Here is a 12,013-nt window from a genome sequence, read left to right as displayed (position 1 = left end):
CATCTCCCTACTTCCAGGTTTCTGGAGGGCCAGGGAATTCAAATGGATCCCTCAGGGTCCATGAAAGTGAGAGGCAGCCGTTCAGGCGTAGCCAGCCTGTGGCCAGAGCACTCCAGCATCTGACGAGGGGCATGGGGAATGTTTTTACATCCGTCTCCTGACCCAATTAAACATTCAAAGCCACGTGTATGAAAACCTCAGCTTCCATGTCACATCTTCATGGGCAAAACAGTGGATGCTCATGTGGACTCAGTCACGGAGGTTTCATTGCTTCCTTTTGAATATTAATAAAGTACAAGCCATCCAGGAAAGCAAAATGCTACTTGATTTTCGTGCCGTAATCAACAATTCGGCACGGGGGAGACGGACTGATTTTATTGAACTCAAGAAAGACAAATTGGAAGGAGGGGAGCAGCTTATCAAAACAGAGCCATCTAAAGCCTAGAAATAAATCTTTTCTCTCTCTTTGCAGAAGGTAAACCCCAAAAGGGCATAACCTACCCATCGGTTCTTGCATATTCATCAGCTAAAAGCCCAGCTGCCATCGCAGGCAAGTATTCTGGAGCGATTTCATCTAAATCTTCCGAGTTCGTAAACATGCAATGTTGTGTTTTAGGAGATAATGTAGAAATTAACATCTTAACCGGGCAAGGTCCAGTGACTTCAGTAATATTTTAACAGATGCCAGGAAGATGGGCCCGGAAATCAATGGGCTGGGAGAGCTGGGGCAGAGGAATGAAGCTCTTTGTTGTTTTCCCAATTCCAAGATTGTCTCTCTCAGTGTCGTTCATTCAGACGTCAATGCTGCCGCCTTGAGTTTTATTGTAGCGTTACTGTAGAAGATGACAGGCCTTCTGTCTGGAAGTATTCCCAGGCAGCTGAAAGGGGAAAGGCTGTCTTCCGGTGGGTGTGAAATGGAGGGAAGGGAAGAATGTGGCTTAGGAGATAAGAGCAAACAGCGAATCTGAATAGCCCAGGCCACGGACACACTGTCTCTGAGGCTGCGGCCTAGCATCAGGTAAACCACAAAGGTGGTACTGGTAGCCCTCAGGCCAAGAAAACACCTTTTTCTAGTTTCTGTGTGAGAGCGGGAAGCGTGCTCTGCAGTAGTGTGGAGTGCAGGGCTGAGAAGTTCTTTGATTTCCCACACAGAGAGAACCGGTGCGTTGCTTTATAATGGGATTTCTGCATTGCTCCCAGAAACTTGCTGGGCTGGCCTATTTTGTTCCTGGACTTAAGGAGAACATGGCGTAACAATAGTGTGAGAAGCTGGCATTTACCGAACATGTGCTGTGTGTGCCAGGCAGAGTTCCCAGAGCTGATTACTGCATTCAATCGCCCCAATGCCACCATGGGTAGGTACTATTCTTAGCCTTAATTTACAGTTTAAGGAAAATACAGCCCAGAGCAGCTTAGTAACCTGCCCTTGGTCACACAGCTAGTAAGTGGCAGAGCTGAGAATCCAACCCAGACAGTGTGGCTCCAGAAACCTCTCTCTATACTATTCATCTGTATGTTTGTACTAATAACAGTGTCTATAAGGAGCCTTGATCTGAGAGGCCTTGGCATACAAATAGCAACTGGTTTTCATCCCCTGTCCCCTGCTCCCCCAGTTACTTCTCCAACTCTATCTTTAATGACACCTTAATGTTTCTGGCAATCTAGCCTTGTTCTGGTTGAAGTGCAAGGAGACAGCCGTGCCCCACCCCTATCCCCACACTGGCAGCACACCGTGGTGGCGCAGGGACCATGTCTGACCTGGCTCCTGTCCTCTTTTGGTGTGGCCACAGAGGAGGAGTAGGTGGCATAAAGGCTGACCAGCTGATGGAGGGAGAGCGTCCCTGGCCTCTCTGTTGTCTCATCGAGGCCAGCAGTTCTCCGTGACTTCTGGGAGGTGGCACCTGTGGACACATCTGGGGCCAGAGGATGGTGCTCGGCTGCATGGTGGTCCCCTGCTGCTGGGCCTGAAGCTGAGCCCCCTCTTCCTCTGAGTCAGGTCCGCTCCTGGGCTCGGCAGCCGCTCTGCAGAGCCACGGGAGTGACTGGGGCTGTCTTCTTCCCCTCAGGGGTTCGAGGGGAGCAGGACGGGGTGAGGTCACCTTTGGCCTTCTCACCCTGCACCACCCCTTCAGAAACAATCCCGATGTTCAAGCAAGCCCCCCAACTTTAGGGACCACATGTCTGTGAGCTATGACATTACTGGCATCTGTCACAGAGACATCCCCAAGACATTGAGCCACATTCAGCGCGTGCCAAAGTGTCCTGGAGCCCACCCCTTCCTGTTTCGCCCTGGGTCCAACCCTCTCCTGTTCCTTCCCTTAAAAAGACCCCCAGACCAGCCCACGGGTTGCTTTTTCCTCCGGCTGGGTCCTCTCTTCCTTCCCAACTCCTTCAATTCTGACTTCTCTACCTCCATAATGAGTCCTGCTCATTACCGGGGAGTAGACTTTACTTTAAAATGTCTTGGTGGTCAGTTTCCTGCACCTCAAACCTTACAATGTCAAGTACGCCCTGTTTTTACACTGAGAGGGAGAGTGCTCCTGCACTCCAGAACGCTCCCCGAAACTTGTCCTGCCAGCCTGCCTCCGCAGCACACCAGGTGGCCGGCGGGTGCTGGGGCTCAGCAAGACCAGAGAAGAGAAAGGCCTGTCTCCCTCCCGCAGGCCCCTGCAGTCGTGGTGAGCCAGTCCCTGGAAGTTCCCTCCCGTGGATTGGGAAGGGCGAGGCCAGGAGTAAGGGAGGAGAGGTCCAGAACACTGCTGTCCCCAAATAGTGGCTACTAACCCCAACTCTTCTGGTCCTTTCCGTCTGCTGACCGGCCCCGGTGAGGTGGGGCTGGTGATGGCGCAGATTCTAATCGAATGCTCCCCGAACCCCTGTGGGAAGGCCAGGGGCACTGCCCTCGTTTAGAAGGGGCACCGGGGCCTTCTGGCTCAGCTCCAGGCCTCAGCCAGAACCCAGACCACAGGGGACCCGGACAGCCTCCTGCGAAGGTAGCTATCCAGGACCAAGTGTTTCCTCGGTGCCAGTCACCTGGACTCCAGAGGTCCTGAGGCAGAGGGCCCGTGGTCCCCCACTTCCGGATGCGGCGCTATTTAATGCCCTGCCCAGGGCACCACTCTGACTGCCCCATGCCACACTCCAACGCTGACTGTGCCCCTCAGAGAAGGCAAAGAGTGGGGAGAGAGGTGAAGGGGAGAGCCTTACAGCCAATTGGCAGCTTAGGTTATAAAATCCATCAGGTTTCTACACACTCCACATCAGAGGTCATTTCCAAAACTTCTCTGTGTACCCCAAGCGCCAAGGCCCAGCTCACCACCATCTACTTCTGGCAAGTACTTATTCCACGTGCCTGAGTCACTGACACCCAAGAGGAGTGCGGAGCAGACAGACGGGCTTTCTGGCACGTACATTGAAAATGAGGAAGAGCCACAGTTAGAGCATCAAGTCAAGTACTGCTGATGTCACTTGTCCCCGCTGCCAAACCTTCTCTGTCTTCCATGGCATTGCCACCGGGCAGTGCTATTCTACTACAAGATCTTGTAGAGTTGTCATAGTGGGAAAAGTTAAGTTCATTCATTCGTTATGTATTCATTTACTCAATAATCATATATCAAACACCTCCTATGGACCAGTCTCACCTGCAGTGAGGTCCCCAACTCAAAGAAAACATCCAGTGAGAATCGTAAAAGCGTCGCCCCTTTGTTGCTACTCTTCCTTAAATGATGAGATTCCTGTAGCAGCATGGGAAAGCAGAAGAGACGGCGAAGTGAGGCCAGCAGCTGCTCAGGTCTCAGCAGGCCCCTATAAAACACTCCCTCACCTCCCCAGGAATGTGCGTGAACAGGTAAATCAAGTTAGGATGACCTCTCAAAGCATCACAGCCTTCTTCCCTGGGACATTCTCTCCCTCAGAACATAGAAAGCCCCCTGATTTGGCCGCACAGCACCTGCTGGACAGGCGTTGCTTAGATTTAAACGCTGCTCGCCAGGCAGAGGCAAACAGCTGCTATTTGGCTAGAGCACATGTGTCAAACACAAGGCCCGGGGGCCAAATCCAGCCCGCCAGGCCTTGCAATGTGGCCCGCACCGCGCTGTCATCACTGCACTCCGCTGTCAGTTTATGACATTGTCAGTTTATGACTGTTCAGTAAACCATTCGGCCCGCGATTTAGGCTGGATTTTAGATTTTGGCCCCTTCTCTGATTGAGTTCGACACCCCTAGGCTAGAGCCTCGAGCTCCTCTGAGCTCCATAAAAACAGGTGAGTGTTTGAATCGTAATTGGCAAGTAAAGTGTACTGTCAGGTTATTTATATCTTTCTCTCCAACGTAATAATTATATCCCATCTGATAAAATAGACGATTCTATTAGGGCTTTTTCCTCGATGCAACAGGCTGGACCTGGGGCTGCTCCTCCCTAAGAGGCATTAAAGCGGGTAGCGCTTACCAGAGGGTGAGACCAAGGAGAACTTTAGAGAGATTAGAAACTTCCCAAAGACTTGTTATGAGAGCACAATTCCTCTAAAGTCATGGAAACGCCATAAAACACAGGTTCGGTTTTGCCCAAGGATGGCGTGAAGACTGGCCGAACCCCAGAACTGCTGCCAGCTCTTTAGCAATTTGTCTGGCACAGCCTAGGCAGACTTAGAGGCGGGACAGGCTGGAGAAAGGATCTGCTTCCTGCCTTGACAGGCCGGTGCCCGCAGGCGCAGACCAGATGACCGGACTCCAGCCCCATAGCAGGGCGGGTGCCGTTTGCTGACTGCTCCCCCAAGTCTGTGCTTTGACGGCTCAGGAGGTGACAGTGTCAGGGTAGGGAATACCAGTGCGGGGCAGTGGATCTGAACACTCTGCCCCACATCCCTCTGCACAGCTGGCCTGGGCCACGATAGACAGTTTCCCTGCGCACTCGCTGCACAATGTCAAAGAGGAAGTTGGGTGGTTCCCACAGAGTGCATCACCTTTCTATCTCAGACGTTACCCCCTACGCCTGCTGGTCTGTGTACCTGAGACACACCAACCGGGAGCCAAGTTAAGGCTAGAGCTAGCATGCTGTGGTGGGCTGAAATGTACCTCCCCACCCACCCTACCCCCAAGTTACCCATGTCCTCATCCCTGGAAACTGTGAATGTTACATGGCAAAAGTGGGCATTGCAGATGGGATAAAGCTAAGGATCTTGCGATGGGGAGATTATTCTGAATTATCTGGGTGGGCCCTACATGCAATCACACGTATCCTTATAACCATGAACTAGAGGGAGATCTGACACACTCACACACCGAGGAGACGGTCGATTGAAGGTGGAGCAGAGAACCTTGAGGGCACAGGCCTTTAAGGTTGGAATACTGTGGTCACAAGCAGGGAATGCCAGCAGCCACCAGAACATGGAAGAGGTGGGAAACCAATTCTATGCAACAACCTCCCAAGGAAGCTCAGTCCTGCTGACCCCTTGAGCTCAGCCAGGTGACACCAATTTCCAGCTTCTGGCCTCCAGAACTGTCAGAGAATACAGAAGGGCAGATAGAGAAGCTGGCATAACCCCCATGGGACCCACCGGGCATTTTCGAGGGTTCTGTTGTCCTCCCAGGACTGGGGTGCTTTTCACTTTGTGGGACCCTTTTGTGTCTCCTTCCGATACAAACGCATGCTTCTGAAGACAGTTCCCAATGCCCAGTGGGTAGTCACATGTCCCCTTGCCCTAAACCTTCAGAAATACTCTCAGGGCCGCCAGAGTAGTAACAAACATACTCATTTAAAATTGTGAAAGCAATCTAAAGTGTCTCATACGGATGAAGACCACAGGTTAGCTGAATCAACATGATCCTTACAATCTAACTAGTTCTCTTACTTCATTGGACAGATGAGGAAACTGAGGCCCAGAGGAGTTAGCTGACTAGTCATGAACTGGCAACCTAGAATGCATTCTCTAAAAGTGAGTGGTAGTGAACACTAGAGTACCTTTTATCCCTGGACCAATGTAACTGAAATATCAAAGAAGTATGTTTATGACCGTTGCCTCTAGCAATGAATCATGTTCTGCCTTATCCACGTCTCTGAGGTCTGAACTGTCTTTAATTACTTCGTTGTTCTTCACTCTTTGGTTTGTGTATTGGTTGATTGCTCCATCCTGTAGGGCAGGTGAGTTCCGCCATCCACAGCCGCTAGCACAGGTCTTTGCCCACAAGCTAGTGTCCAATAAACTTTTATTCTACATCTGTCCTGAGGGGTCTACTGGCTATTTGATAGGCCCCAGTGTAATTTCATTTTTTTTTTTTTTTTTTTTTTACAGATGAGACCACAAAAGCCTCTCAGAAGCCATCAGTGCCAGGGACAACCGCACAGCCAGGGACCCTGATGCAGGTACCGGGGACCACCTCTGCAGAAGACTCCCACACCACCTCGCCCAAGCCCTCCCCACCGGCAGGCGAAGCCACCAGCAGCCCCAGACCACGGCCTGCGGGCCACAGGAGCCAGCAGCTGGGTCAGTAGGTACACTGTGTGTTTCCACGTGCAAGAAAGCGGGAGACTGGCTCTTAGATCAGCCCTCGGTCTGAACGCCTGTGGAGTGCCTTCTCCCACCTGTGGAGCTGAGGGAGGGGGGAAATCTGAGACCTGGGCCGGGGGTCTGTGCTCTCCCCGTTTTAAGGGGTAACTGTGAGCCCAATAAGAATAGCTTAGGGCCGGGACCGGTTTGGCTCAATGGATAGAGCGTCGGCTTGGGGACTGAAGGGTCCCGGGTTCGATTCCGGTCAAGGGCACGTACCTTGGTTGCGGGCATATCCCCAGTAGGGGGTGTGCAAGAAGCAGCTGATCGATGACTCTCTCTCATCGATGTTTCTAACTCTCAATCTCTCTCCCTTCCTCTCTGTACAAAATCAATAAAATATATTTTTTTTAAAAAAGAATAGTTTAGGATCAAGCTAAGAGCTAATAAGCAAACTATATAGAAGGGGTTTTAAATAGATTCAAAAATAGGTCCTTTGTTATCATACTTTCGAAGGTAGGAGATCACATGAAACTCACCTGTTACAAAATCCCCATTTCCCCAGAAGCTCAGCGGAAGGCATAGGAGGTTTCTCCGTAAACACTGTTCCGTCTTAAGTGACAGATTATAAACTCCTGGGAGTTTTCAAATATTGGAAACAAACAAAACAAAACAAATCCCTTTAGGAGAAGCCAGATAGCTAACATTTTTATTCCTTTTCTGACAGCTTTTTGTCTTGCTACTTGTATCCATTTCTTAAGTAAAGCTTTAGGTTTTACCAAAGACCAGTTTATGGGAGCAATCCCGGCATTACCTCAAACACAACACGAAGGGTGCACTGGTGACCCCATCTCCTATTTCTATACCACACGTGTGGCGCCTGGATCATCAGCACCTCCTCATTCCATGGCCCTTCGGGAAAGGGGGGTGGGAAATTCCACAGAAGTGCCACCGCTGCCTCAGCAATCTCTCCTAATATTTCCCTCCTGGTGCCACTCTGTCCTTCCAGCCTCACCTCCAGCTTCCAAACATTCCAGCCACCCAGCATGGCCCTTCCTTTCCATATCAAAGCCAACTAACTCTCATTCCATCTTTTCATTTCACAAACACACACTTTAAATGTGCTACATACTCTCCTGAGCATCTTACAAATATCAGCCTATTAAATCCTCACTACAACCCTATCACGTAGATGTTCCTTTTCATCTGACTGATATTTTCCCATTGATTTTTAGAGAGAGTAAAAGAGAGGGAAAGACAGAGAGAAATATTGATGGGAGAGAAACACATTGATTGGTTGCCTCCCGCATGCCTGGTCCGGGGAAGAGCCTGCAACTGAAGCACGTGCCCTTGTCCGGAATTGAACCTCGTACCCTTTGGTCCCCAGGTGGACACTCTATCCACTGTGGGCTCCATTACTTATTATTAATACTCTCCTGAGCATCTTACAAATATCAGCCTATTAAATCCTCACCACAACCCTATCACGTAGATGTTTCTTTTCATTTGACTGATCCATTGTGCTGATGATGAGGAAACCAAGGCATAAGGAGGTGAGGAAACCAGTCCCAAATCACACAGCTGGGCAGGGGCAGAGCTGGGTTTGAGCCCTGGCAACCTGGCCCTCCTGTGACTCCCTTTGCAAAAGGCATCCCTGCCATAAACCATATCCCAGGTGCTAATGAAGATCACAGAAGCAGGGCCTCACCCATCCTGACAGGGATGGGTGGCAAGATTAGACACAGCCAACTCCCACTGTGATGAATAGTAAGTAATGGAGCCCACAGTGGATAGTGTCCACCTGCAGACCCAAGGGTACCGGGTTCAATTCCAGTCAAGGGCATGTACCTCAGTTGCACGTACCTCATCCCCGAACCAGGCCCTGGTCAAGGCACATGCGGGAGACAACCAATCAATGTGTTTCTCTCCCATCAATATTTCTCTGTCTTTCCCTCTCTATTCTACTCTTTCTAAAACTCAATGGTAAAATATCCTCGGGTGAGGGTTAAAAATAATAATAAGTAATGGAATGCACATAGTCCACACTTTTCATGTGCCAGGCACTCTGAATGCATTAATTTATTTAATCTTCCCAACAGCCCTATGAAATAGATTATTCCATTCAATGAACAACTCATGGGAGAAGCTATGTAAATAAAGTCCCCAAATAAATATAATTTTGGCCTAGCTGGCATGGCTCAGTGGTTGAACATCAACCTATTCCCAGTCAGGGCACATGCCCAGGTTGTGGGCTGGATCCCCAGTGTGGGGCATGCAGGAGGCAGCTGATCGATGATTGATGTTCCTATCTCTCTCATCATTGATGTTCCTATCTCTCTCTCTCCCTCTCCCTTATTCTCTGAAATCAATTTAAAAAAAATGTTTAAAAAGTAATAATAATTTCTGAAGATTGACAGACACTTCTGACCACCCTATTCTTACTCATCTCAGGTGAATATGAACACAGACACACTATGCCTGACAGCAAACGAGAAAGCACTTAGGAAGGATGCTGGGACAGGGTTCCCATAGGCAAACATTTTCCATCCATTTTCTTAATTTCAGGCTCTTGCCTTTTGGAGGCCTTGATTCTTTCAAAGACTTCTGAGTAATTCCTTGTTTGCTCCTGGTGTCTCCTTAGAGGACAGCTTTCACCCAACACGTCTAATTAAACATGTGGCATATTTACTTGGCTGCCCTGGGAGCTTGGAAATCCTATTGCAGGTTGGGCCTGTGCTTATGGAAAACCACAAGCAACTTGAAGTAGTGGCTCCCAACCTGGCAACGCTTCGTTTTTCCTGGCCGGGGGCTAGGGCCTTGGACGAGAGCCTCCTGCCCATCAGTGTTCCTTCTTCATCCTCGTCCAGCGCCCGCGCCCATGCTGCCCCACAGGCTGCTGGACAGATACTCTGAGCGAGCATCCATGCAGAATGCCCAGTAATTGCTAAGAAAGGAGCCAGACCATGGAGGGGGAGGGAGAGAGGACTTTTAAAAGCTTACTCAAAGGACTTTCTGTAGGACCGAAGGGAAGTGGAAACTGATGTGTGAAGGGCTATGTCTTTTTTAAAAACAACTTGATTGAGATACTTTTTGCCCAGCATACAATTCACCCATTGAACATGTACAATTCAATGGTATTTTAATATATTCACGAGGTTGTATAATCATCCCCAACAATCAGTAATAGGACATTTTCTCTCCCCAACAACAAACCCTATTCCCCAACTGAGTCATTCACTCTATCTCCCTAATCTCTCCTTCCTCCAGCACCAGGTAACCACCAATCTACTTTCATGAATGCCTATCTTAATATATATGGCTATAGATGTTTTCAGTGATATCGTATCCCAACTATATAATCTTTAGTTTACAAATAACCCCTGTTTCTTCAAACGAGCTGGAAATAATCTGCCATTTCTCCCAATCAGTGGGAGAGTGACTCTGCTGATGCTGGACAACTGAGTTGCTGTTATTGTATTTATCAAGGTTGGCTTTCTGTTCGTGTTTTCTCTTATTTTGACTTTAGTCAAAAGATTTAAGTAGTGGTTGTGAATGAGGGCGTTCCAGTAAAATCTAATTCATTTTATTTATTCGACAAATGTTTATTGAGGTCTACTATGTGTCAGGCACTGTTCTAGGCTCTTGGGCTGCATTGGTGAACACATCCCACCAGGATCCCTGTAGCACGTCGCTTCAGCTTAGGACATGTGAGAAGTGTGCAGGTGGGACAGGAGCAATCTGCATTTGGGGTCCATGACTCATCTTTGCTCTACAGTGAGGTACAGAGCTGCCTCTCAGATGGGACATAGGAACATGGAGGGGTTTTAGTAGAAAGTAGAAAGTTTGTGGCAGGAAAAGACAGGGGAAGAGGAGCTGATGTAGGTGGAAGGGCTCTGAGAAAGATGGGGCTGGACACTTATCATAGCCCCTTTATTGATCCAGGAATGTGCAAAGCTAACAAGACACTGAGGGACAACTCAAGGTTGGGGAAAGAGGTCCCAAGAGCCAGAGTGACAGAGACCGCCTCCCCCAGGCAGGAGTGAGGCTGTTCTTCAGGTGGAGGCCAAAGACTATTGGCACCCACAGGAGTCAATAGGCTGCAGAGCTGCATCCCAGGACCAGAGGGGGGCAGCCTAGAGAACCATATCCAAAGATAGGCTGAGGAAAGAGTTCTGGAGAAGATGGAAAAATCCCTCCAGGCCCACCTGCAGAGTCAGCTGAATCCACCAGGTCTGCAATGTGGAGTGGCTTTGCCCAGCATTGCTTTCCTGGTCGGGTTTGTTTTAAGAAGCTCTATGGTTGCTTCAGCTAATCTAGCCGGTTAAATGCCTCTACAAGGAAGGGTAGACAAATGAAGGAAGCAGAGCGCCACCTAACGGCAAGGCATAGTGATGGCTCTGATCACCTCCTACTCCACCCTCTGACAGCTGTTAGAAAGGAGAAGGAAGTGGTGAACTCTGCGACAGGAAGGAGACCAGCTTCTCTAACTGCCCATCCCTTCCTCATGCAACTTCCCTGTCTACCAGCCTTTATCTCGTCTCTGAAGGTATAATTTCCTTAAGGTGTCTGGAGAAAGTTCTTCCTAAAATCCAGTCTTACAAATAGGAAAACAAACATTGCAAAAGAAAAATGGGTGAAGGTCATGACCAGGCAAAGCTAAAGCGGAAGAACTGTAAGTGGCCAATAAATATAACAAAAGACGTTCAAACCCCACCAGGAATAAAATAGATGCAAATTAAGCAATACGATGTCATTTTCACCAATTCACACTGGAAACTGATCACACGCAGTTATGGCAAGCGTGTGGAGACCTGACCCAGAATTCGCACTTACAGGAACGTATTTTCAGGTAATTACCAGCCAAGGACGTAAAGAAGCCGGGACACAGATGTTGTTCATCATAGAAAACTAAACGCAAACAGTTTAACTGTCCATCATCAGACCAATAACGGAGCTGCTATACAGCTATTAAAATTTTGATGACGAGGTGCACTTACTGACAGAGGGTTAGCCTGGGACAGCCTGGGAGGTCAAAGCAACGACTACAGAACAGCGTGGGCACCATCTCATGCTCATAACCGTGTCCTGTGCATGATGAGAACGCAGCACAGAAAAGGGGACCTAACTCTAGAAGCCAATATTGTATACCAGTATAGACTATACAGGGATTCATTACATTACAGGTGATTTCTTACTATCCTTAGTATATTTTTTACAGTAAGCATGTGTTGTCTTTATAATTAGCTAGTTTGACTTGTGTCCAAATAGCTGGAACAGAGACAAAGGGAATGGGAAATGGATGGCACATGGATCTGATTGCGAGAGAAGCTGATGGTTTTCCATGGCCTCTGACCTCTTCCCCGCCATGAAGCTTGGTTCTTCCCCTCTGCTGGTTTTTATGTGGTGCCTCTTCCCCCCCAAAGGGATTTTGCATTTCTCTTTACAGAACCCCCGCCACCTACCACCCTCCTCCCTTGCTTCAGAAAAACTGCCCAATAAATAATGAACGCCAGAGCATATTTGATTCT

The 12,013-nt window shown here is 48.9% G+C and overlaps 1 protein-coding gene across 1 annotated transcript in view; it reads left to right on the top strand.

The window, feature by feature from the left end:
* The window catches only part of VIT (vitrin), an 84,144-nt gene that overhangs the window by 44,458 nt on the left and 27,673 nt on the right, over nt 1–12,013 (top strand). The window contains exons 6-7 of the mRNA XM_084900606.1: nt 473–550; nt 6,291–6,482. Of these exons, the coding sequence (XP_084756732.1) occupies nt 473–550; nt 6,291–6,482 (270 nt within the window). The remainder of the gene's footprint in view (nt 1–472; nt 551–6,290; nt 6,483–12,013) is intronic.

This window comes from Pipistrellus hanaki, assembly GCF_964339955.1.
Source record: "Pipistrellus hanaki genome assembly, chromosome: 12".
NCBI lineage: Eukaryota > Metazoa > Chordata > Mammalia > Chiroptera > Vespertilionidae > Pipistrellus > Pipistrellus hanaki.
Note: the sequence above shows the minus strand (reverse complement) of the source record. Positions and strands in the feature narration are given on the sequence as shown.